The 27,072-nt window shown below is 37.9% G+C and overlaps 1 protein-coding gene across 5 annotated transcripts in view; it reads left to right on the top strand.

The window, feature by feature from the left end:
- Positions 1-27,072, top strand: part of ATRX (ATRX chromatin remodeler) — a 300,618-nt gene that overhangs the window by 26,126 nt on the left and 247,420 nt on the right. For all 5 annotated transcript variants that reach the window (XM_059158234.1, XM_059158233.1, XM_059158232.1 and 2 more), the window contains exon 2: positions 26,197-26,309. In XM_059158234.1, coding sequence (XP_059014217.1) covers positions 26,197-26,309 — 113 coding nt within the window. The remainder of the gene's footprint in view (positions 1-26,196; positions 26,310-27,072) is intronic.

Here is a 27,072-nt window from a genome sequence, read left to right as displayed (position 1 = left end):
GACAGAGAGAGAACAAAAGTAGGCAGAGAGGCAGGCAGAGAGAGAGGAGGAAGCAGGCTCCCTGCTGAGCAGAGAGCCTGATGCGGGACTCGATCCCAGGACCCTGAGATCATGACCTGAGCCAAAGGCAGGTCTTAACCTCAGTGGGCTTAACCCACTGAGCCACTCAGGCGCCCTGCATTTAAAATGCTTTCTAAAAGATCACCTTAGATTAAGAGAAGGATTAATGAATTATTAATGTTTATGATTCTTTGATCATTGACCAGTTGCTTTCTGAAGGGTTTGCATTTATTTACATTGTTATCAGAATATGAGAACTCATTTACTATACCTTGGACAGTGGATGTTATTGCTATTTAAGTTATAGGGTATAAAGTAGTACCTTGCTATAAAGAGGTTAAAAGTAGTTTAGCATGTTTTACTGACTGCATCTTTTATAGATATTTCTATTCTCTGCCCATATTCCTTTGATGACAAAATTTTTAAAATAAGTTTAATAGAATATGGATTTCTTTTTTGAGAGAGAGTGTGAGTGGGGAGGGGCAGAATGGAGAGGGAGAGAGAGAATTGCAAGTAGGCTCCATGCCCAGATGGGTTCAGTCTTGCAACCTGAGATCATGACCTGAGCTGAAATCAAGAGTTGGATACTTAAATGACTGAGCCACCCAGGCACCTGCAGATGTCAGTCTTTTGTATTTGCTGGAGGTATTTTTCCTGGTTTTCCTTGATTTGAATTGTTATGGTCTTGGGGCACCTAGGTGGCTTAGTTGGTTGGGTGTCTGCCTTTGGCTCAGGTAATGGTCCTGCATTCCTGGGATTGAGGCCCGTGTCAGGCTCCCTAGAAGGGAGCCTGCTTCTCTCTCTCCTCCCCGCTATGGCTCTCTCTGCTGTCTCTGTCTTTCTCAAATAAATAAAAATTTTTAAAAAATAAATTTTTATGGTCTTGAAACTTAAGTATAACTTTCTTGGATTAAGTTTTCCAACATAAAAGAAAGATTGATGTGGGAAAAGATAGATAATAGCATTCAGTGACAATCAGAAGTAATTTATATGTCACTGTAAATGTTCTTAAATAGTCATAGTTGTAATCTAAGAATATGTTGTTTATGCTATTTAGCTTAACCTTTTTTTTTTTTTTTTTTTTTTTATTATTTTATTTTATTTATTAATTTGACAGAGAGAAATCACAGTAGACGGAGAGGCAGCCAGAGAGAGAGAGAGGGAAGCAGGCTCTCCGCTGAGCAGAGAGCCCGATGCGGGACTCGATCCCAGGACTCTGAGATCATGACCTGAGCCGAAGGCAGCGGCCCAACCCACTGAGCCACCCAGGCGCCCCTAGCTTAATCTTTAATATTTGAGATTTTTCTCACTCTATTTCTGGTGTTATATTTGAATTTGCTATTCCTTCCTCTAAAACATAGCTCTGAAAAAATTTTTAAAGATTTCATTTTGTAGAGAGAGTGAGAGCAGGTGTAGGGGCAGAGGGAGAGGAAGAGAGAGAATGTCAAGCAAACTCCTTTCTGACTGTAGAGCTCAATGTGGGTTTCCATCCCTCTATCCTGAGATCATGACCTGAGCCAAAACCGAGTCAGGTAGTTACCTGACTGAGCCACCCAGGTGTCCCTGAATATTTTTATGTAACATTTCAGAAGTGAGTTGTCAAGATTTTGAGTGATATGGTAATGGTATGTATAGTATTTTGCCTTCTAAAAAATCGCTGAGACTATCTCTATAGGTAAATAAGGGGTAGGAATTAAAATAAATGTATCTCAGCTTTTCAAGAAAATTGATGAAGAACAAATTTTTCTGCATATAGATACTATTCATATTTAATGATACCCGTCTAAGGAAGTATGGGTATAGTTCATATTTCCTTAGTTTGGGGTAGTATGGGCTAGGCATGATCAATTTTAAAAGTGGGCAATTCAGAACATTTCCTTTTATTCATATTTTATTAAAGTTACTGTTAAAATCAACATTTATTTGTATAATAATAATTTTTTGTTATTTGTGTGTGTGTTTCTAAAAATTAGGAAACATGACAGAGGGAGGATGTCTGTCCTTACTTTTATGTTAGATCTTGGTGAGGATTGTTCAGTTTCCTGGTTTTGACAGAATGCCAAGTTAACAAAGATAAACAGGAGGATTATCAGCATAGTAGATTGATTATATGACATACCTCCCATTCAGTGATGATAGCTAGCTTGATTTCTATTTGTACTTAAATAGTTTGTAAGGGAATGAAATTACTTTGAACCTTTGGGTAGTGTAAAATAAGTCAAGGTATTTTCAGGTCATGGAACATAGTGTTACTAGTAGAATGAAATATTGAGAGAACACTGGACCCAAGGCTGTGGTTTCTGTAACTTCTAGTTCTGGGTCTTCTGATAAGTGTATGATTCTAGGCCTCAATTTTTTCCTTTTTATCTAGTCCACTCCCTCATTTTAAAGTACTTTTAGCTCTAAAATTCTATCCCTATGTGGGGTTATATAACAATCCTATGAGATGACCTAGTAAAAGGGGAAGGCAGCAGCATTTCAGAAATACGGTTTGGGGTTGAGTCTCAAGTGAACTACAGTTTTCCTTAAATCTGAGGATGGTATGAATTAAAATGAAGGGATGTTTTGATCTTCAGATTGTAGAGGGAAAGGGAATTGCTGATTGGTCATTATTTCCAGGAATGGACATAGAGCTGATTTACTTTTTTTTCTTTCTTTAATTTTTAATTTTTTGAGTAATCTGTTTGCCCAGCATGGGACTCAAACTCATGACCTCAGTATCAAGAGTTGCATGTGCTACTGATTGAGCTGGTTAGGCACCTCTCAGCTGATTTACTCTCTCTCTCTCTCTCTCTCTTTTTTTTTTTTTAAAGTACGCTCCACAGTGTGGAGCCAAATGTGTGGCTTGAACTCAAGACCCTGAGGTCAGGACCTGAGCTGAGAGCCGAGAGCTGAGATAAAGAGTTGGATGCTCAACTGACTGAGTCACCCAGGTTCTCTGCTGAATGACTCTTAAAATCTAACATGAGGAATCTCCACACTGCTCTCCAAAGAGATTCCTCATGTTTGATTTTAAGAGTCATTCAGCAGAGAACCTGGGTGACTCAGTCAGTTGAGCATCCAACTCTTTATCTCAGCAGAGGAATGGATAAGGAAAATGTGGTTCATATACACTATGGAGTATTATGCCTCCATCAGAAAGGATGAATACCCAACTTTTGTAGCAACATGGACGGGACTGGAAGAGATTACGCTGAGTGAAATAAGTCAAGCAGAGAGAGTCAATTATCATATGGTTTCATTTATTTGTAGAGCATAACAAATAGCATGGAGGACAAGGGGTGTTAGAGAAGAGAAGGGAGTTGGGGTAAATTGGAAGGGGAGATGAATCATGAGAGGCTGTGGACTCTGAAAAACGATCTGAGGGGTTTGAAGGGGCAGGGGGGTGGATGGGAGGCTGGGGTACCAGGTGGTGGGTATTAGAGAGGGCACGGATTGCATGGAGCACTGGGTGTGGTGAAAAAATAATGAATACTGTTAGGCTGAAAATAGATAAATTAATAAAAAAATAAATAAAAATAATCAAACATGAGGATGAATTGGTGATCCCTTTAAGCAAATTTAATAACTGGAAGGTATTTTAACAGCCATCTAGTAAAATTCTAGTTGGTTCTAGGACTATAACAGAAATTATTTCACTTCCAGTTCAGGGTTCTTGGTGTAACACTATGTTTTTAATCGTTCATTAGGATGTTTCTATGTATTTTCTAATAATAAAGTAAGAATATTTTTATATAATGTGTCAGATATCTTGTTCAAGAAAGTAAAGGACACTTGTTATGTTTTAAAGTGATTTTTACATTTTTTAATCACTGCCATAAGTCTCACGGAAGTAAATTAGCCACAATTCTATTGTTGTGACACTGAATTATTTGGAATGTTCTTGATTTCCTGTATACTTGTTCACATGCTTCAGAGTTGTTTCCTCACTATTTAAGTTGTAATTATTTACCAGAATCACCACAATTTAGCTCAGAGGGGCTAAGGGGGCTTTCCAAGAGTGTGCAGTTAGTCAGTTAAATAGTTTTCGATCAGAAAAGTTTTTCTTTTTTTAACTTTTTAAAAGAGTTTTTATTAATTTATTCTTCAGAGAGAGGGAGAGAGAGAACACAGGCAGGCAGAGTGGCAGGCACAAGGGGAGAAGCAGGCTCCCTGCCGAGCAAGGAACCAGATGTGAGACTTGATCCCAGGACCTGAGCCAAAGGCAGCTGCTTAACTGACTGAGCCAGACAGGCGTCCCCTTTTTAAACTTTTTTTTAAAAAAATATTTTATTTATTTATTTGACAGACAGAGATCACAAGTAAGCAGAGAGGCAGGCAGAGAGAGAGGAAGGAGCAGGCTCCCCGCTGAGCAGAGGACCCTGGGATCATGACCTGAGCTGAAGGCAGAGGCTTTAACCCACTGAGCCACCCAGGCGCCCCTCTTTTTTAAACTTTTTTTAAAAAAAAGATTTTATTTATTTGACAGGGAGAGAGAGGTTTGATAGGGAGAGGGAGCACAAGCAAGAGGAACAGCAGGCAGAGAGAGAGGAAGAAGCAGGCTTCCTGCTTAGTGGAGCACCCGATTTGAGGCTCAATCCCAGGACCCTGGGATCATGACCTGTGCCAAAGTAGATTAGACGCTTAACTGACTGACACCCAGATGGCCTGAAAAGTTTTCCTTCTTTCCTTTCTCTCTCCCTCCCTCCTTCCCTCCCTTCCTTCCTTCTTTCCTTTTTTTCTCCCCCCTACTTCCTCCCTCCCTCTCTCCCTTCCTTCTTTTCTCTCTTTTTTACCTTCTCTCTTTCTCTCTCTCTTCCTCCCTCCCTCCCTCCCTTTCTTCCTTCCCTTCCTTTCTTTCTCTTTAGATTTTTATTTATTTGCTAGAGAGAGCAAGAGCACAAACAGGGGCTCCAGGCAGGCAGAGGGAAAAGCAGGCTCCCCGCTGAGCAAGGAGCCTGATGGGGCACTCAATCACAGGACCCTGGGATCATGACCTGAGCCAAGGGCAGCCATCTAGGTGTCTTGAAAAGTTTCTTTTTCTAATCTCAGGTTGGTTTGTTGCAATGTGTAGTTTCTCCTTTGGATTTGCATAGTCCATAGTTTTGACTCTTTTTAAAAAAAGTTCAATAACCAGTTTAACAATAAGACCTTTAAAGGTCAGAGATTCCATTTGCTAGAAGAGTCCTGATGCCTTCTGGAGTGTGAGGAAAAAGTGAGAAGAGTAAACCATTTCTGGTCTTTCATAAAATTTCAATAATTTTTACTGATCTTTGTTTTATGAAACATTCCTTATTTGACTTCTCAAGTAGTCTACTACTTGTATTGTATTGGAACTTGGATCTCCATTTCTTTATTACCTATGTGATTTTATTACAGTGAAAAATGTAGAATAAGTTAGAATTTGGCCATAAAATAGTTTACTTCTGTTACCTACTTTGATCAGAGTGGGCAAAGTTCTGAAGCATGGATGAGATTTATGGAACTCAAGTCATGTCTTGGTAACTCTTTTTTTTTAAGATTTTATTTATTTATTTGACACAGAGAGAGAGATCACAAGTAGGCAGAGAGGCAAGCAGAGAGAGAGGGGGAGGCAGGCTCCCTGCTGAGCAGAGAGCCTGATGTGGGATTCGATCCCAGGACCCTGAGATCATGACCTGAGCTGAAGGCAGAGGCTTAATGTGCTGAGCCACCCAGGTCCCCCTGTCTTGGTAACTCTTAAATACTTTCCTAAATGCAGACTATAATAATTGATCAGGGAATATGGAGTAGCCTTCAGATTTAGAAATGCCCATAAAATCCAGCATCAGTATCTTTTTATAAGATTATGGTTTAAGGGTTAGCCAGGATAAGTTATATCTTTAATATAAAAAAATGAGAGGAGATAGTGGAGGGCTAGGAGGACCCCAGGCTTGTCTCATCCCTTGTACACAACTAGATAACTGTTAAATCATTCTAAATAACCCAGAAATCAGCCAGAATACTGACAAACTCCACAACTAAAGGGAGAGAAGTCATACTGAAGAAGGTAGGAAGTATGGAGACATGGTTTGGGGGAGAAACAGATTGTGGGTTCTGCAGAGGGGAGGGAGCCATGGTCAAAGAGAAAGGCAAGACAGGAGGGCACAGGGGAATTCACAAGGAGAGCATTTCCCTAATACCACTTGCTGGGAAAACAAGGGGATGCTTTTTTGTTGAGTTATTGCAACCCGTGGGCCTTAAAGTCTAGAGTTTTAAAGGTGGCAGCTTTTTTTTTTCCTTCAAAGTTTTATTTAAATTCTAGTTAGTTGGGGTACCTGAGTGGCTCAGTGGTTTAAAGCCTCTGCCTTCGACTCAGGTCATGATCCCAGGGTCCTGGGATCGAGCCCCACATCAGGCTCTCTGCTCAGCAGGAAGCCTGCTTTCTCCCCTCTCTCTGCCTGCCTTTCCACCTACTTGTAATCTCTGTCTGTCAAATAAATAAATAAAATCTTTAAAAAAAATAAATTCTCGGGGCGCCTGGGTGGCTCAGTGGTTTGGGCTTCTGCCTTCGGCTCGGGTCATGATCTCAGGGTCCTGGGATCGAGCCCCGCATTGGGCTCCCTGCTCCGCAGGAAGCCTGCTTCCCTCTCTCTCTCTCTCTCTCTCTGCCTGCCTCTCTGCCTACTTGTGATCTCTGTCTGTCAAATAAATAAATAAAATCTTAAAAAAAAAATTCTAGTTAGTTAACATACAGTGCAATATTGGTTTCGGGTAGAATTTAGTGATTCATCACTTACATATAGCACCCAGTGCACATCATAAAAAATGCCCTTCTTTTTTTAAAAATTTTAAAATTTTTTTATTTTTTTAACAAAAATGCCCTTCTTAATTAATACCTATCACCCATCTAGCCCATCCCCCACCCACCTTCCTCCATCAACCCTTAGTTTGTTCTCTGTTAAGAGTTTCTTATGGTTTGTTTACCTCTCTCTCATTCTTTTTTTCCCCTTCCCATACATTCATCTGTTTTCTTTCTTAAATTCCATCTATGAGTGAAACCGTATGGTATTTGTTTTTCTCTTACAGACGTACTTCACTTAGCATAATACACTGTAGCTCCATCGACATCATTGCAAATGGCAAGATTTCATTCTTTTCAAAGGCTGAGTAAATTCGATGGGTGAATAATATTCCATTTTATGTGTTTACACACACACACATACACACCACATCTTCCTTATTCATTCATCAGTTGATTTGGCCTCTTTCCATATTTTGGCTATTATTGATAGAGCTGCTGTAAACACCAGAGTGCATGTACCCCTTTAAATACCTGGTGCACACGGGGAGATGATTTGCTGATCTTAGAGCACCTCCCTGACAGGTAGCATTCACCACAAGCTTCTCTGGGGACAAAGAAACCAGCTGGCATATTTTCTTTTCCCTGTTCCCCAACATAAATACACATCTACCTGCAGGAAGCAATGCAGCACCTCAACACAGGCTGCCTAACCTTCTTACACCAAGTCCCACACCCCTGCACTCTGGTGGAACTGCTCTTCTTGGTCAAGTTTGCCTCAGTTCTAGAATGGTGAACCACTTTCCAGACTAATAGAAACCTCTACCCATTCCACATCTCCTGAGCAGAGACTTCTGTGGGGCTTCAGTTCTAGTGAAAGTAGTATCAGGTCTCATTTAACAAGCAGACCAGAGCCCACCTAATTTAAATTCTCCAGACTTGGGACGCCTGGGTGGCGCAGTTGGTTAAGCAGCTGCCTTCGGCTCAGGTCATGATCCCAGCATCCTGGGATCGAGTCCCACATCGGGCTCCTTGCTCAGCAGGGAGCCTGCTTCTCCCTCAGCCTCTGTCTGCCATTCTGTCTGCCTGTGCTCGCTCTCTCTCCCTCTCTCTCTGAAGAATAAATAAAATCTTAAAAAAAAAAAATTCTCCAGACTCTGGCCAAGGACCAAACACTGCCCACTGTGGGCAAGGAGAGCCTATGCATACAATTGCTTGAAGGACAGAGCAGCCAAAACACGATAGGAGAGTGCACATGCAATTACCAGACACTTCCTTAAGTGCCAGTCCCTGGACACTATATGACTTCTTCTTCATAAAGCCTTTACTTTCAGGAGCAGGAACCATAACTTTTATAACACACAGAAGTCAGAGATTTAGACAAAATGCTAGGATGGAGGAACTCATCCAACCTGAAAGAACAAGATCACAGCCAGAGATCTAAGCTAAACAGATACAAGTAGTATGCCTGGTAGAATATTGAAAGCAACAATCATAGCCATAGTTGCTGGGCTTGAGAAAAGCCTGGAAGACTTCAGTAAGGCCTGTACCTCAGAGATAAAATAATTAAAAAGGGATCAGAAATGATGACTGCAGTAACTGAGGCCTGAAACAGGCTCAGTGCAATGAACACAAGGTTGGAAGAAGCAGAGGAATGAATAAATGATACAGAAAACAAAATGATGTAAAATAATAAAGCTGAAGAAAAGAGAGAAGAATTATGGAACAAGAATAGACTTCGGGAAGTCAGTGAGTCCATCAAATGTAATAACGTTTGTGGCATAGGTGTCTCAGATGAAGAACAAAAGAGAAAAGGGGACAGAACATTTATTTGAGGAAATAATAGCTGAAAACTTCCTTAATCTGGGGAAGGAAGCAGACATCCATATCCAGGAGACATAGAGAACTACCATCAAATCAACAAAAGCGGGCCAATACCAAAACATTGTAATTAAAATTGCAAAATACAGTGATGAAGAAAAATATATTGGGTGTCTGGGTGGCTCAGTCGATTGAACATCTGACTCTTGGTTTTTGGCTCAGGGTATGATCTCAGGATCATGAAATGGAGCCCCATGTTGGGCTCTGTGCTTAGTGGGAAGTCTGCTTGAGATTCTCTTTTTCCCTCTGCCTCTCCCCCTACTCCCATGTGCTCTAAAATAAATAAATATTTTTAAAAATCATTAAAAAAATTCGAAAGCAGCAAGACAAAAGAAATCCTTAACTGACATGGGAAGACCCATAAGGTTCACTGCAGATTCCTCAACAAAAACATGGCATGCCAGAATGGAGTGGCATGATATCTATAAAATGTTGAATGGGAAAATTCTGTAGCTAAGAATATTCTATCCAGCAAGGCTATCATTCAGAATAGAAGGAGAGAGAAAGAGTTTCCCAGACAAACAATAAAGGAGTTTGTGACCATTAAACCAGTCCTGCAAGAAATATTAAAGGGGACTCTGAGTGGGAAGGAGAGACAAAAAATGATGATGACAAGAAAGTAGTAGAGAAAAACTCCAGAAGCCATGACAAATAATAAAATGGCCCTAAATGTGTATCTGTTAGTAATCATTCTGAATGTGAATAGACTTAAAAAGCTCCAAACAAAAGATATAGGGTATCAGAGTGGATAAAAAACAAACAGGACCTATATATATGCTACCTACAATGGGATTTATGTTAGATCTAAAGGCATCCGCAGATTGAAAGTGAGGGGTTGTAGAAACATTTAGCATGCAAATGGATGTCAGTAGGAAGCCAGAATAGTTATGCGTATATCAAATAAAATAGACTTTAAAGCACACTGTAACAAGAGACAGGATAGGGCAGTATATCATAATAAAGGTGCCTGTCAAAGAGAAGATCTAATTGAAATTATTTATGCACTCAACATGGGATCACCCAGATATATAAAACAGTAACAAACATAAACGAACTCATTGGTAATAATACAGTAGTTTCAGGGGACTTTAGCATTATCAATGGACATATGATCTAAAAAAACCAGCTAGGAAACTGTGGCTTTGAATGACATACTGGAGTAGATGGACTTGAATATATTTACAACACTTCATCCTAAAACAGCAGAATGCACATTCTTTTGAAGTGCACATGGTACATTTTCCAGAATAGATCAAATACTGGGTCACTAATCCAGCCTCAACAAGTACAAAAAGATTGAGAACATACCATGCATCTTTTCTGACCACAATTCTATGAAACTTGAAGTCAACCACAAGAAAAAAATTTGAAAGGCCTAAAAACATGGAGGTTGAACAATATGCTACTAAAGAAGGAATGGGTCAACCAGGAAATCAAAGAATAAATTAAAATATACATAGAAACAAATAAAAACACAACAGTTCAAAACCTTTGGGATGCAGCATTAAGAGGGAGGTAAATAGCAATACAGGCCTACCTCAAGGAAGAAATATCTCAAATCAACAACCTTACACCTAAAGGAGTTAGAAAAAGAAATACAAATGAAGCCTAAAGACAGTGGAAGACAGGAAATTATTAAGATTAGAACAGAAACAAATAATATAGAAAGTAACCAAACAAAAAACCCAGATCAATGAAAATAGGAGCTAGTTCTTTGAAAAGATCAATTAAATTGATAAACCCCTCGCCAGACTTACCAAAAAGGAAAGATAAAGGAACAAAATAAAACACGGATGAGAGGAGAAACAACAAATACCACGGTAATACAAACAATAAGTGAATATTATGAAAAACTATGCTAACATATTGGACAACCTGAAAGAAGTGGATAAATTCCTAGAAACATAAACTACTAAAACTGAAATAGGAGGAAGTAGGAAAGTTGAACAGACTGATAAGCAACAAATTGAATCAGTAGTCAAAAATCTCCCAACAAACAAAAGTCCAGGGCCAGATGGCTTCTCAGAGGAATTCTATGAAACTTTTAAAGAAGAGTTAATAACTATTCTTCTCAAAACTATTAAAAAAAAAAAAAGAAATGGGAGGAAAACTTCCAAATTCGTTCTATGAGGCTAGTATTATCCTGATACCAAACCCAAATAAAGACTCTGCTAAAACAGAGAAATACAGGCCAATATGCCTAATATGCATGCTAACATGGATGCAAAAATTCTCAGTAAAATATTAGCAAACTGAATCCAACACTACATTCGTCACTAGAAGTCCAATGCGCTATCCATTGCGCCACAGAGCCACCTCCAACACTACATTCAAAGTATCATGTATTCCTGGGCTGTGACAGTGGTTCAGTATTCCTAAGTCAATCAGTATGATATACCACATTAATAAAATGGTAAGAACCATATGTTCCTTTCAGTTGATGCAGGAAAGTATTTGACAAAGTATAACATCCATTCTTTTTTTTTTTTTTTTAAAGATTTTATTTATTTATTTGACAGAGATCACAAGTAGGCAGAGAGGCAGGCAGAGAGAGAGAAGAGGAAGCAGGCTCCCCGCAGAGCAGGGCTTGATCCCAGGACCCAGAGATCATGACCCGAGCCAAAGGCAGAGGCTTAGCCCACTGAGCCACCCAGGCGCCCCTAACATCCATTCTTGATAAAAACCCTTAACAGGATGCCTGGGTAGCTCAGTCGGTTAAGCAGCTGCCTTCTGCTCAGGTCATGATCCCAGCATCCTGGGATCGAGTCCCACATCGGGCTCCTTGTTCTGCAGGGAGCCTGCTTCTCCCTTTGCCTATGCCTATTGCTCTGCCTGCCTACTCTCTCTCTCTCTCTGACAAATAAATAAATAAAATCTTTAAAAAAAAAAAAACCCTCAACAAAGTAGGGTTATAGGGAACGTTTCTTTTTTTTTCTTAAAAGTTTTTTTTTTTTAATTTTATTTTCAGCATAACAGTATTCATTATTTTTGCACCATACCCAGTGCTCCATGCAATCCGTGCCCTCTCTAATACCCACCACCTGGTTCCCCCAACCTCCCACTGCCCCCCCGCCACTTCAGACCCCTCATTTTGTTTTTCAGAGTCCATAGTTCTCATGATTCACCTCCCCTTCCAGTTTCCCCCAACTCCCTTCTCCTCTCTAACTCCCCATGTCCTCCATGCTACTTGTTATGCTCCACAAATAAGTGAAACCATATGATAATTGACTCTCTCTGCTTGACTTATTTCACTCAACATAATCTCTTCCAGTCCCGTCCATGTTGCTACAAAAGTTGGGTATTCAGGGATGCCTGGGTGACTCAGTTAAGTAACTGTCATTGCCTCAGGTCATGATCCCAGAGTCCCGGGATCGAGTCCCACATCAGGCTCCCAGCTCCGGCAGGGAGTCTGCTTCTCCCTTTGACCTTCTCCCCTCTCATGCTCTTTCTCACCTTCTCTCTCTCTCAAATAAATAAATAAATAAAATCTTTAAAAAAAAAAAGTTGGGTATTCATCCTTTCTGATGGAGGCATAATACTCCATAGTGTATATGGACCACGTTTTCCTTATCCATTTGTCCGTTGAAGGGCATCTTGGTTCTTTCCACAGTTTGGCGACCGTGGCCATTGCTGCCATAAACATTGGGGTACAGATGGCCCTTCTTTTTATGACACCTGTATCTTTGGGGTAAATACCCAGGAGTGCAATTGCCGGGTCATAGGGAAACTCTATTTTTAATTTCTTGAGGAATCTCCACACTGTTCTCCAAAGAGGCTGCACCAACTTGCATTCCCACCAAGAGTGTAATAGGGTTCAGAGGGAACGTTTCTTAACATCATAAAGGCCTTATATGAAAACCCCACAGCTAATGGTATCCTTAGTGGGGGGAAACCAGCCTTTTCCCCTCCTCTATGGTTAGGAACAAAACAGGGATGTCCACCCGTATCACCATTATTTAACATAATATTGGAAGTCCTAGCCACGGTAAGCAGACAACAAAAGGAAAGGCCTCCCAATTGGCAAGGAAGAACTCAAACTTTGACTGTTTGCAGATGAAATAATACTTTATATAGAAACCCAAAAGACTCGACCAATAAATTGCTAGATCTGATAATGAATTCAGTGAAGTTCCAGGATACAAAGTCAACATACAGAAATCTGTTGTTTTTATACACCAGTAATGAAGTAGCAGAAAGAGAAATCAAATAATCAAACCCTTTTACAATTTTATGGAGAAAGAAGATGTCTAGCAATAAACCCGACCAAGAGGTAAAAGGTCTATAATCTGGAAACTACAAAACAGTGATGAAAGAAATTGAAGATGACACAGGGAAACGGAAAAACATTCTATACTTACGGATTGGAAGAACCAGTGTGAATGTACACATTCAGTGCAATCCCTCTCAAAATACCATCAGCATTTTTCACAGAGCTGAAAGAAACAATCAGAAAATTTGTATGGTACCACAAAAGACACTAAATACCACAAGCAACTTGAAAAAGAAAAAGCTGGAGGCATCACAATTCTGGACTTAAAGCTATATTACAAAGCTGTGATCATCAGGACAGTATGGTACTGGTACGAAAACAGACACATAGATCAATGGAACAGAAGAAAAAACTCGGAAATGGACCCACAATTATAAGGTCAACTAATTTTTGACAAAGCAGAAAAGAATATCTGGTGGGAAAAAAGACAGTCTTTTCAACAAATGATGTTAGGAACACTGGACAGCCACATGCAGAAGAATGAAACTGGACCACTTTCTTACACCATACAAAAATAACTCAAAATGGACTAAAGATCTAAATGTGAGTCAGAAAACCATCAAAATCCTGGAGGAGAACAAAGGCAGGAACCTCTTCGACCTTGGCTGTAGCAGTTTCTTACTAGACGTGTCTCTGGAGGCAAGGGAAACAAAAGCAAAAATGAACTGTTTGGACTTTATCAAGATAAAAAGCTTCTGCACAGTGAAGCAAGCAATCAAAACTAAAAGGTAACCTATGGAATGGGAGAAGATATTTGCAAATTACCAATCTGATAATGGGTTAGTATTCAAAATCTATAAAGAACTTAAAAACTCAATACCCAGAAAGCAAATAATCCAGTTAAGAAATGGGCAAGAGGACATGAATGAGACATTTTTCCAAAGAAGATATCCAAATGGCTAACAGCCACATGAAAAGATGCTCAATGTCACTTATCATCAGGGAAATACAAATCAAAACTGCAATGATCACAGTCAGAATGGATAAAATTAAGAAGACAGGAAAGAACAGGTTTTGTCACGGATGTGGAGAAAGGAGAACCCTCTTACACTGTTGATGGGAATGCAAACCGGTTGCAGCCAGTTTGGAAAACAGCATGGAGATTCATCAAAAAGTTAAAAATAGAACTACCTTGGGGCGCCTGGGTGGCTCAGTGGGTTAAAGCCTCTGCCTTCAGCTCTGATCATGGTCTCAGGGTCTTGGGATCGAGCCTCGAATAGGGCTCTCTGCTCAGCAGGGAGCCTGCTTCCCTTCCTCTCTCTCTGCCTGCCTCTCTGCCTACTTGTGATCTCTGTCAAATAAATAAAATCTTTAAAAAAAAATAGAACTACCTTATGATTGTGCATTGTACTATTAGATGTTTACCCAAGGAATTAAAAAATACTAAGAGGGATATGTGCACCTTGATGTTTGTAGCAGCATTACCTACAATAGCAAAATTATGGAAGGAGCCCAAATGTCCATCGACTGATTAATAGATATATACACACAATGTGTATACACACATTGTATATATACACACAATGAAACATGACTCAGCCATTAAAAAATGAAATTTTACCATTTTCAACGACATGGATGGAGCTAGACGGTATTATGCTCCACAAAATAAGTCATAATTTCACTCATATGTGGATTATAAGACTCAAAATGATCTTAGGGAAAAAGACAACCAAACTAAGATACAGATTCTTAACTATAGAGAACAAATGGATAGTTACCAGAGGGGAGGTGGGTGGGTGGATGGATTAAATAGGTGATGTGTTTAAGGAGTGCAGTTTTGATGAGTGCTGAGTATTATATGTTGGTGTGGAATTCCTGAATTGCACACCTGATACTAATATTACTGTGTATGTTAAGTAACTGGAATTTATATAAAAAGTTAAAAAAATGGAGGGGGGAATATTTTTGTCACTGTATCAAACATACAAGAGTAGAAAGAAGATAAGGACTGTTTTGATTGTTCAGTTTTTTCAGCAAATAATTGTTAGATGATTGTTTTGCTGGTTACTGGGGGATAAAGCAGTGAAATAGATATTCTGTCACCCATGAGAGCCGTTTTTTCCTAGTGTCATATGTATTTGTGAAGTTTTCATGTCATTGTCTAGAGTCATTGTTTAGTTATATCCATGATTGATTTATTGTAAATTCAAGACATTGGAGTGAAATTGGTTAAAGGCCTGGTCCATTGAAAAGTTGCTATGAATTTTTTTGAGTACTTTGATAATCTCTCCCTATTCCTTATTATTTTAAAAAGCAAGCTTAATTAAAAAAAAAAGATTTTGTTTATTTGGGAGAGAGAGCGTAAAGGGGGTGGGGGCAGAGGAGAGAGATTCAGACTCCCTGTCGAGCAGGGAGCCTGATGTGGGACTTGAAGGATCCTGGGATTATTACCTGAGCCGTCAGCAACTGCTTAAGGGACTGAGCAACCCCAGTACCCAAACCTCTACTTTTTAAGTAATTTATAATTAAGATCTGGATAAGGTATGATTTAGGAGTTATCAGCTGTATTTATGTTATGAGATTTCTTGTTTTGCATGAGCTTTATTTTTGTGAATGACCATTTATGTCCCAGGTTTCTGGTTATGACAAGGCTTAGTGTCTGGTTCCAGTGCTTCTCAGTTTGAACTTTGATTTAATATACTGTAAACCTTCATTAGAATATTTTGCTCATGTACTAGTAATTCATATTTAGCCATATCTTAATTGGATGTATAAGGAGGGTTTTGAGTGTTTTCGCTGGTTTTAAAAAGATATTCTAGGATGTCTTTGTATGTCCCAGAGTGGCATAGTAAACTAATCTGCTATTTTAGGAATCTCTTTTAAAATTTTCCATTTAAGAACTGCTCTGAAGGCCAGCATCCCTGTTTTAGTGTTTGTTTAGCTCTTTTAAAATTTTTGACTTTGGTCTTTTGTAATGTGTCCAAATATACGTTGGTCTACATATGACTGGGTGACTTGTGACAGAAAAAGGCATTTATGGTATTAGATTGTTTTGAATGCTTATAGTTGCCATATAATAAGTGCTGATTAAATAAAGAAGGGAGGCAAATTCATTAATTCTTACACTTAATTTTTTGAAGATTTCCTTTAGTTTTTATTATCAAACTTAATATATGAAGGATAGAAGGATGCTTTTGTTCTGTCTAAAAAGAAGTGAGGTATGAAGCTTACATTCTCAATACTTCATCAGTATATTTTTAGACTTAAGTTATTGAATGTAAACAACTATGTAAACAAATAACTAATGAGTTTTAGAACATTCATGCTCTGAATGTATTATTTAATTGGGAAAAATTTCAGATACTATAAATACTTCTGCACCTACCACCTAGCTTTATGAAATCTTACATCATATTTGCTTCAGATTTCTTTTAAAGAAATAAAACATTAGAAGATAGAGGTGAGGTCTTATATCTTCTATATATATATACAAGTATGGATAAATTTATCTGCATCCATAAAAACATTATTTAGAATTTTTCAGCTTTATGAGTTTGACACCATTAAGTACATATTATTTCACAACTTGCTTTTTTTTGGCATTTTTGGTTTTTTTCCCCTATTAATTATTTTTATCATTTTTATCATATTTATTATCATGTAATGTGTTATTTGCCCCAGGGTTACAGGTCTGTGAATCGTCAGGCTTACACACTTCACAGCACTCACCATATCACATACCCTCCCCAATATCTATAACCCAACCATCCTCTCCATACCCCCTCTCGCCCCAGTAACCCTCAGTTTGTTTTGTGAGATTATCTCTTAGCACTCACCATATCACATACCCTCCCCAATATCTATAACCCAACCATCCTCTCCATACCCCCTCTCGCCCCAGTAACCCTCAGTTTGTTTTGTGAGATTATCTCTTATGGTTTGTCTCCCTCTTGATCCTATCTTGTTTCATTTTTTCCTTCCCTACCCCCAAACCCCCCACTCTGCCTTTCAACTTCCTCATATCAGGGAGATAATATGATAATTTTCTCTGCGCTCAGCATAATACCTTCTGGTTCCACCCACATTATTGCAAATGGTAAGATTTCATTTTTGATGGATGCATAGAATTCCATTGTTTTGTGTATACACACACACACACACACACACACACACACCCCACATCTTTATCCATCTGTTGATGGACATCTAGGTTCTTTCCATAGTTTGGCTATTGTGGACATTGCTGCTATAAACATTGTGTGCATGTGCGTGCCCCTTTGGATCACTGTATCTGTATCTTTAGGGTAAATAGCCAGTAGTGCGATTGCTGGGTCATAGGGTAGCTCCGTTTTCAACTTTTTGAGGAACCTCCATGCTGTATGCCAGAGTGGCTGCACCAGCTTGCATTCCCACCAACAATGCATGAGGGTTCTTTTTTCTGCACATCCTTGCTACCACTGTTTTCTTCTGTTTTTGAATTTAGCCATTTTGACAGGCATGAGATCATATTTCATTATAGTTTTGATTTGCATTTTCCTAATGAGGAGTGACATTTAAGCATCATTTTTTTTTTTTTTTTTTTTTTTTTTTTTTTGTCTTTTGGCCATCTGAATGTCTTCTTTGGAGAAATGTCTGTTCATGTCTTCTGCTCATTTTTAAATTGGATTATTTGGTTTTGGATTTGTATAAGTTCTTTATGTATTTTGGATATTAACCCTTTATCAGATATGTCATTTGCAAATGTCTTCTCCCATTCATTAGGTTCCCTTTTAGTTTTTTTACGTTGTTTTTACGTTTAGTTTTTTTACGTTGATGTTTTCCTTTGCTGTGCAGGAGCTTTTTATTTTGATGAAGCCCAGTAGTTTATTTTTGCTTTGTTTCCCTTGTCTCAGACCTATCTAGTTCTTACAGCCGATATCAGGGACTTTACTACCTGTGCTTTCTTTTTAGATTTTAATGGTTTCCTAACTCCCATTTAGATCTTTTATCCATTTTGAAATATCTTTGTGTGTGGTGTAAGAAAATGGTCCAGTTTCATTCTTTTGCATGTACCTGTCTAGTTTTCCCAACACCATTTGTTGAAGAGACTGTCCTTTCCCATTGGATATTCCTTCCTGCTTTGTTGAAGATTAATTGACCGTATAGTTGTGGGTTTATTTCTGGGTTTTCTGTTCTGTTCTGTGTTTCTGTTTTTGTGCCAGTATCATACTGTTTTGAGAACTACAGCTTTGTAATATAACTTGATATCCTGAATTGTGATACTTCCGGCTTTATTTTTCTTTTTTAAGATTGCTTTGGATATTTGGGGTCTTTTTGGTCCCATACAAATTTTTAAGATTTTTTTGTTCTAGTTCTGTGAAAAATGCTACTGAAATGCTTTTCTAGGTTAGTCAGTAGAGCATGGGACTCTTCATTTTTGGGCTCTGAGTTCAAACCCCATGTTGGGCAGAGCTTACTTTAAAAAAAGCAAAGATTTGGTTTTAAAAATCAGTGTTGTTGGTAGTTTGGTAAAGATTGCGTTAAATGTGTGGTTTGCTTTGGGTAGTATAGACGTTTTAACAATATCTGTTAATCTAATCCATGGGCATAGAATGTCTTTCTGTTTCTTTGTGTCCTCTTCAATTTGTTTCATCAGTGTTGTATAGTTTTTAGAGTACAGGTGCTTCACTTTGTTGTTAATTCCTAGGTGTCTTATTTTTGGTGCAGTTGTAAATGAGATTGTTAATTTTTCCTTCTCCTACTTCATTATTGATATATAGAAATTCAGCAGATTTCTGTATGTTGGTTTTGTATCCTGCGACTTTACTGAATTGATGTATTAGCTCTAGCATTTTTTTGTGTGTGTGTTTGGAATCTTTGGGTTTCCTATAGAGAGTATCATGTCATCTGCAAATGGTGAGTTTTACTTCTTCCTTACCAATTTGGATGCCCTTTATTTCTTTCTCTTCTCTGATTGCTGAGGCTAGGACTTCCAGTACTTTGTTGAATAAAAGTGGTGAGAGTGGACATCCCTATCTAGTTCCTGACCTTAGGGGCAAAGCTCTCAGTTTTTTTCCCCATTTTTCCATTGGGGAAACTGGTATTAGCTGTGGGCTTTTCATATGTGGCCCTTATTATGTTGAAGTATATTCCCTCTAAACCTACTTTGTTGAGAGTTTATATCATAAATGGATGTTATACTTTGTCGATGCTTTTTTTTTGCATATATTGAAATCATCATATGGTTTTCATCCTTTCTCTTATTAATGTGATATATCACGTTGCTTGATTTGTGAATATTGAACTACTCTTGAAACCCAGGAATAATCCCGCTTGATCATGGTGAGTGATTTTTTAAAAAGGTTTTATTATTATTATTTACTTGGCAGAAAGAGGGCACAAGCCAGGGGGTAGTTGTAGGCAGAAGGAGAGGGAGAAGCAAGCTCCCTGCTGAGCAAGGAGCCCGATGTGGGACTCAAGATCCCAGGAGCCTGGGATCATGACCTGAGCCAAAGGCGGATCCTTAACAGACTGAGCCACCCAGGCATCCTGGTGAATGCTTTTTTTTGCTAGTATTTTGTTGAGAATTTTTACGTCTGTGTTTATCATGGATGTTGGCTTTCAGTTCTCTTTTTTAGTTGTGTCTTTATCTGGTTTTGGTATTAGACTAATGCTGGCCTTATAGTGTAAAGGTTTTAGTTCCTTTTCCTTTTTTTTTGAAATAGTGTGAGGAAAATAGGTATTAAGGCTCTCTTTTTTTTTTTTTTTGAAGATTTTATTTATTTATTTATTTGACAGAGAGATCACAAGTAGGCAGAGAGGCAGGCAGAGAGAGAGGGGGAAGCAGGCTCCCCACTGAGCAGAGCGCCTGACTCGGGGCTCGATCCCAGGACCCTGGGATCATGACCTGAGCTGAAGGCAGAGGCTTTAACCCGCTGAGCCAGCCAGGCGCCCAACTCTTTTTTTTTTTTTTTTTTAAAGAATTTATTTATTTATTTGACAGACAAAGATCCCAAGTAGGCAGAGAGGCAGGAAGCGAGAGAGGAGGAAGCAGGCTCCCTGCTGATCAGAGAGCCCGATGTGGGGCTTGATCCCAGGACCCTGGGATCATAACCTGAGCCGAAGGTGGAGGCTTTAACCGACTGAGCCACCCAGGCGCCCCCACCCAACTCTTAATTGGTAGAATTCACCTGTGAAGCCATCTGGTCCTGGACTTGTGTTTGTTGGGAGTTTTTTGATTACTGATTCAGTTTCTTTGCTGGTTATTCATCTGTTCAAATTTTCTATTTCTTCCTGTTTCAATTTTGGTAATTTATATGTTTCTAGGAATTTAAGATGTCTTGTAAATCGATTTGTTGTCCAATTTGTTGGTATTAGTATTTTTCTTAATATTCTCTTGTATTTCTCTGGTGTTGGTTGTTATTTCTTTTCTCTTATTTATGACTTTATTAATTTGAGTCCTTTCTCTTTTTTTCTTGATAAATTGATAAAGCTCTAGCCAGACTTTGTTGATCTTAGAGAAATCAGCTTCTGGTTTTATTGATCTGTTTTATTGTTTTTGTTTTTAGTTTCTGTATCATTTATTTCTGCTCTAATCTTTATTTTCTTTTGCTGGTTTTAGGTTTTGTTTGTTTTTCTTTCATTAGCTCCTTTAGGTTTAAGGTTAGGTTGTTTATTTGAGATTTTTCTTGCATCTTGATATATACCTGTGTTGGTATAAGCTTTCCTCTTAGAACCACTTTTGCTTCCTCCCAGAGGTTTTGGACCATTGTGTTTTCATTTTCCTTTGTTTCCATGTCCTGTTTTATATCTTCTTTGATTTCTTGGTTGACCCATTCATTGTTTAGTAGCATGTTATTTAATCTTCATGTATTTGTAGTCTTTCTAGATTTTTTCTTGTGGTTGACTTCTAGTTTAAGAATGTTGTGTTTAGAATATATGTATGGTATGACTTCAATATTTTTTTATTTGTTGGGGCTTGTTTTGTGGGCTTACATGAAGATAAGTTGTTTTATTATTAAAATAAATGGCACTTAAAATTTAATGATATTTCCTTCAGACTTTTATAATCCTAGAATTTTGTAAATGAAGCTGAAGTCCCATTTGAACTGTTTTTAGTCTATATTGATTCATGTGGTTCTGGTTCATTTATTTAAGTGCTATATAGGATTGTGTTGTGTGAACAGTCTATTCATTCTGTTTATTTGTGAATAATTGGGTTATTTCCAAATTTTCTCTAGTGTAAGCAATGCAATTCTTTGTTTTTATCTTTAGTGGCCATGTGCAGCACAAACTCCCCCAATAACTTTATAATATTTGTCTCAGATATTGGAAAGTTTTTAAAGATATTTACCATTTTAACCATATTTAAGTGTGTGATTCATTGCCTTTAGATACATACATTGACATTCTTGTGCAATCGTTATCACTCTCCATTTCGAGAACATTTTCATTATTTTCAACACAAAACTGTTTCCATTAACGGTAACTGTGTATTACCTCCCCCTTCCAGCCTTGTAATACGCTTTCCTTTTCTATGAATTTGGCTATTTCAGGAACTTCAACTATGTGGAATTTATACAATATTTGTTCTTTTGCTGTGTCTGGCTTACTCATTTAGTATAAGGTTTTCAAATTTCATTTAGGTTATAGCATGTGTCATAATTTCATTCCTTTTTGGGGAATATCATTCCTTTTATTTCATGTATCTGTTGTGTTTTATTTTTCCATTTATCTATCTTTGATGGATTTTGGTTATTTGTACCTTTTGGTTCTTATAAATAATGCTGGTATGAATGTTGGTGTGTAAGTCCCAGCTTTCAATTTCTTTTAGATATATACTTGGAGGTGGAATTGCTGGGTCATATGGCAATTCCATGTTTACTTTTTGAAGTATTACCATACTGTTTTTCTCCAGTGCTTGAACCGTTCAGTATTCCTACCAGCAGTACATTCAGGGTTCTAATTTCTCTACATCCTTATCAGGATTTGTTATTTTCCATTTTTTTGTAACATAAATGTGTGTGAAATGGTATCTCATTGTGGTTTTGGTTTGCTTTTCCCTAATAATTAGCAATGTAGTCTCTTTATGTGTGCTCATTGGATATTTGTACATCTTTTCTTTTTGAGAAATGTCTATTTAAGTCATTTGCCTATCTCTGATTTTTTTTAAGTTTTTTATTTATTCATTTGACAGAGAAAGAGCACAAGCAGGGGCATCAGCAGAAAGAGACAGAGGGAGAGGGAGAAGCGGACTCCTTGCCAAACAGGGAGCTCGATGCAGGGCTTGATCCCAGGACCTTGGGATCATGGCCTGAGCTAAAGGCAGACACTTAACTGACTGAGCTACCCAGGTGCTCCTTAAATTTTTGTTGTTGTTGAGTTCTAGGATTTTCTTATGTCCTGGATATGAATACCACTTGAGATATATGATTTGGAAATATTTTCTCATATTCTTTGGGTTGTCTTTTCACTCTCTTGATGGTGTACTTTGATGCACAGAAGGTATTCATTTTGATGAAATCCAGTTCGTCTATTTTTTTTTTCTTCTGTTGCACTTTTTCTGTCGTATTCAAGAAATCATCATGGAATATAATAATATAATGTCATGAAGAATTTTTCCCTATGTTTTCTTCCAGAAATTTTAATAGTTTTAGCTACTGTGTTTATCTTTTTGATGCTTTTTGTGTTAATTTTTATATGTGATGTCAGGCAAGGGTCCAGCTTCAGTCTTTGGCATGTGGAAAGTTTTCCTAGCACTATTTGTTGAAAGAACTGCTCTTTCTCAATTGAATATCTCAACCCCCCTGTTGAAAATCATTGACCATATCTATACAACGGTTTAGTTTTGAGTTCTCTATTCCACTGGTCTGTATATTTGTCCTTTTGTCCAGACCACACTGTTTCGATTATTTTAGCTCTGCTGTTCGTTTTGAAATCAAGAAGTGTGATCTCTCCAACTTCTTTATCATTATTGTTTTGGTGTTTTGGGATTCAATGAGTTTCTCCATGAATTTTAGGATGGGTTTTTCTATTTTTGCAAAAATTGCATTGGGATTTTGATAGGGGTTGAAACGAATCTCTAGGTAGTTTGTGTAATACTGTTATTTTAACGATATTTACTTTTTCTAATCCATCAACACAGGGTTTCCATTTATATGTGTCTTTAATTTCTTTGAGTAGTGAAAACAGTGCTGTTTTGCAATTTTCACTGTACAAATCTTTAGCCTCCTTGGTTAAATTAATTCTAAAATATTTAATTGTTTTCAATGCTGTTTTAAATGGAATCAGTTTCTTAATTTCCATTTTGGACTGTTCGTTGTTTGTGTATAGAAATGCAACTGGTTTTTGTGTGTTGATTTTGTATCCACTAACTTTACTGAATTTGTTTATTAACTGTCTCAGAAATTTTTGTGATATAGTTAAGGTTTTCTGCATATAAGATGCCATCTTGTGAACAGAGATAATGTAACTCTTTCCTGCTTGGATAATAGTATTTTTGTCTGTGCTATTTTAAACAATCATGACGTGAACAAAAATTTTAAATTACTTACTGTTCATTTTTCCAGAAAAACCATTTTGGTCAATGTGATCATACCCATGATCGTATAACTAAATTTCAGAGACTGTGTGGTCCATTGCTGTGTCTGAAGCACAGCAGCCCATCTATGGGAACAGGTAGATGAATGAGTTGAAAGTGAAAAATAGTTATGTAAGACATTATCATTGAAGGAAAGTGGGTAATGAATACACAGAAGCTTTCTTAAAACTGCATGTGAATCTACATTTATCTCATGATAAAATATTTAATTTAAAAAGAGGCTAGTTCCTCTGTGCATCAACATCTCCAAAATAATAGTACAAAAGAATACACATAAAATATTTGGAATTCTATAGTTCCTCTTGGAAAAAAAGTATAGTAAAATATCCAAGGGAAAGAAATTAGCCTGTAGTTATGAATACTGACATTAGGACTCAAATACTGAAATTAGGACTCGTCTAAAATCTTGTCATTAATGATGTGATTAGTTTACAGGAAGAATTAAATATTTTTGATCTACTTGCAGATAGGCAGGTCAGATTTCACAGGTCATCTTCATCAAGCCACTGTTAAAATTGTGTGACTATGGGGCGCCTTGGTGGCTCAGTGGGTTAAAGCCTCTGCTTTGGCTCAGGTCATGATCCCAGGGTCCTGGGATCGAGCCCCGCATCCGGCTTTCTGCTCCACAGGGAGCCTGCTTCCTCCTCTCTCTCTCTCTCTCTCTCTGCCTGCCTCTCTGCCTACTTGTGATCTCTGTCTTTCAAATGGATAAATAAGATCTTTAAAAAAAAATTGTGTGGGGCACCTGGGTGGCTCAGTTGGTTAAGCAACTGTCTTTGGCTCAGGTCATGATCCTGGAGTCCTGGGATCAAGTCCAATATCAGGCTCCCTGCTCGGCAGGGAGTCTGCTTCTCCCTCTGACCCTCCTCCTTCTCATGCTCTCTCTCTCTCATTCTCTCTCTCTCTCTCTCAAATAAATAAAATCTAAAAAAAAAAAATTGTGTGACTATAAGCATGAAGGCTGAACACATTGTTTCCCAGTAGAGATTTTTAACCATTCCTAAAGGATGGCTTTAAGGGCTTATTTAGTATGTAGTACTGGTTGAGTCAGCTTCATATTTTGGTAGAGAGAGGAAGAAAGTGACAACCATGTCTAGATTTAATAAAAAATATCATTCGTAATAGTTCACAGTTATAAAACTGATGATTAGTTAACGTGTGTGGTTTTGCCTTAGGAAGATTGTTCACTTTACAAAAGGATTGATAAATGTTGCCTTTTTAAATAGTTGGTGTTGGTATGTTTAAAACACTATTTCCACAAATGAGACTTACACAATGCAAGGATTATCTCTATAGTGTGATTCCAGTTTCTCTACACCCTTGCCAACCCTTACTTTTCATTTAAAAAATTATTATATCCACCCTAATGAGTGTAAAATAGTATCTTGTGGTTTTGATTTGCACTTTTCTAATGACTAATAACCTTGAACATTTTTCATGTGTTTACTGGCGCTTTGTATATCTTCTTTGGAGAAGTGTATGTCTATGTCCTTTGTCTGTTTTTTTTTTTCTAGGATTTTATTTATTTGAGAGAGAATGAAAGAGAGCCAGCAAGGTTGAGGTGGGGGAGGGTCAGAGGGAGAAGCTGACTCCCTGTTGAGCAGGGAGCCTGATGTGGAACTTGATCCTGGGACTCCAGATCCTGGGACTCCAGAATCGTGACCTGAGCTGGAGGCAATTGCCTAAACAGCTAAGCCACCCAGGTGTCTATGTCCTTTGCCCATTTTTAAATTGGGTCCTTTTTTTTTATTGTTAAATTACAAAAATTATTTATTAAAAGGATAAAAATCTATTTTTTTAATTTTTAAAGAAGATTTTATTTATTTATTTTACAGAGAGAGACACAGTGAGAGAGAGGGAACACAAGCAGGGGGAGAGGGAGAGAGAGAAGCAAGCTTCCTGCTGAGCAGGGAGCCTGAGGCAGGGCTCAATACCAGGACCCTGGGATCATGGCCTGAGCCAAAGGCAGCAGTTTCAGGACTGAGCCACCCAGGCGTCCAATAAAAAGCATTTAAAGAAGATATACCATCTTATTTGAAGGATATATATATATTATGCAAAAGGATATTAATACCTTTTCAGATGTATGATTTGAAAATAGTTTTCTTCAGTTGTATGGCTCATCTCTTCACTTTCTTAATGGTATCTTTGAATACACAAAAGTTTTAAATTTCAGTCGTCAGTTTTATCTATTTTCCCTCTTTTAAGTTTAGTAAATCCTGTATTCGAAATGGGATACATGTTTATTTTGTGCATTCTTTTAAGGTTTCAGCTTTTATAAATCTGTTGGGTTACAGATACACTTATTAATATAACTTAGCAGGATATGCTGTAATGATTTAGTTACATAAATATTTCCCTGGGAATCTGTGAGCTCTGCTAAGTTCTGTTTTGGATTTTCTTCATCTTTTTGTCATTAATTATTCTGTGACAAGCAGAAGATAGAGTGATTAAAAAAATACAGAAGGCTTCCAGGGAGTATTTAGTAAATATATTTGATACATTATTGCTATTTTAAATGATGTAAAGCAAAGTCACATCAGCATTTTACTCATGTTTTCAAATCTTTAGTGAAATAATGAAAATTCATTTACTTTTATTTTGAATATATATTCTTTCAGACCACTTACAGTATAGGTATGTTTTCAGTTTGTTAGACCTTTACATTTGATTAAATACATGACAGGCTAATTAAAGAAGTTCTTTAAATTTTTGTTTTGATAGTGAAAGCAAGTTGAATACATTGGTGCAGAAGCTTCATGACTTCCTGGCACACTCATCAGAAGAATCTGAAGAAACAAGTTCTCCTCCAAGACTTGTGATGAACCAAAGCACAGGTAAATTGAGAAATAATGTGCAATATCTTCTAGTCTATTTTCCATTTCGTTTTGGGAAAGAGCAGCTATTGAAGGGTTTATTAGCCCTACTGAACATAGTGTTTAGCTGGTATCTGATAATTGGAGGTTTTAATTTAGATAAATAAAATACAAGGTTATATGGATAGGTGCTTAGAAAAGGATGCACTATGATTTTATGTATAATAGAGATACCTTATAGCATGGGTGATAAATGTTCACTATGAAAAATAGGTAGTATTAGAAGAGGTGGGAGCAGTATAGAAATATATTATTTTAGTTATTTGTGTATATGAGTTAAAATTTTTAAAAAAATTTTATTTATTCATTTGACAGACAGAGATCACAAGTAGGCAGAGAGGCAGGCAGAGAGAGAGAGGAGGAAGCAGGCTCCCTGCTGAGCAGAGAGCCCGATGCGGGGCTCGATCCCAGGATTCCTGGATCATGACCTGAGCCGAAGGCAGAGGCTTTAACCCACTGAGCCACCCAGATGCCCGAGTTAAATTTTTTTTTAAAGATTTTATTTATTTGTCAGAGAGAGAGAGAGAGAGAACAAGCAGGCTCCCTGACGAGCAAGGAGCCCGAAGGGGGACTTGATCCCAGGAAACTGGGATTATGACCTGGGCTGAAGGCAGCAGCTTAACCGACTGAGCCACCCAAGCGTCCCGAGTTAAATTTTTTGTAAAGATTTTATTTATTTATTTGACATACAGAGATCACAAGTAGGCAGAGAGGCAGGCAGAGA

The sequence above is a fragment of the Mustela lutreola genome, chromosome X (genome assembly GCF_030435805.1).
Source record: "Mustela lutreola isolate mMusLut2 chromosome X, mMusLut2.pri, whole genome shotgun sequence".
NCBI lineage: Eukaryota > Metazoa > Chordata > Mammalia > Carnivora > Mustelidae > Mustela > Mustela lutreola.
This window is presented reverse-complemented; position numbering and strand designations above follow the sequence as displayed.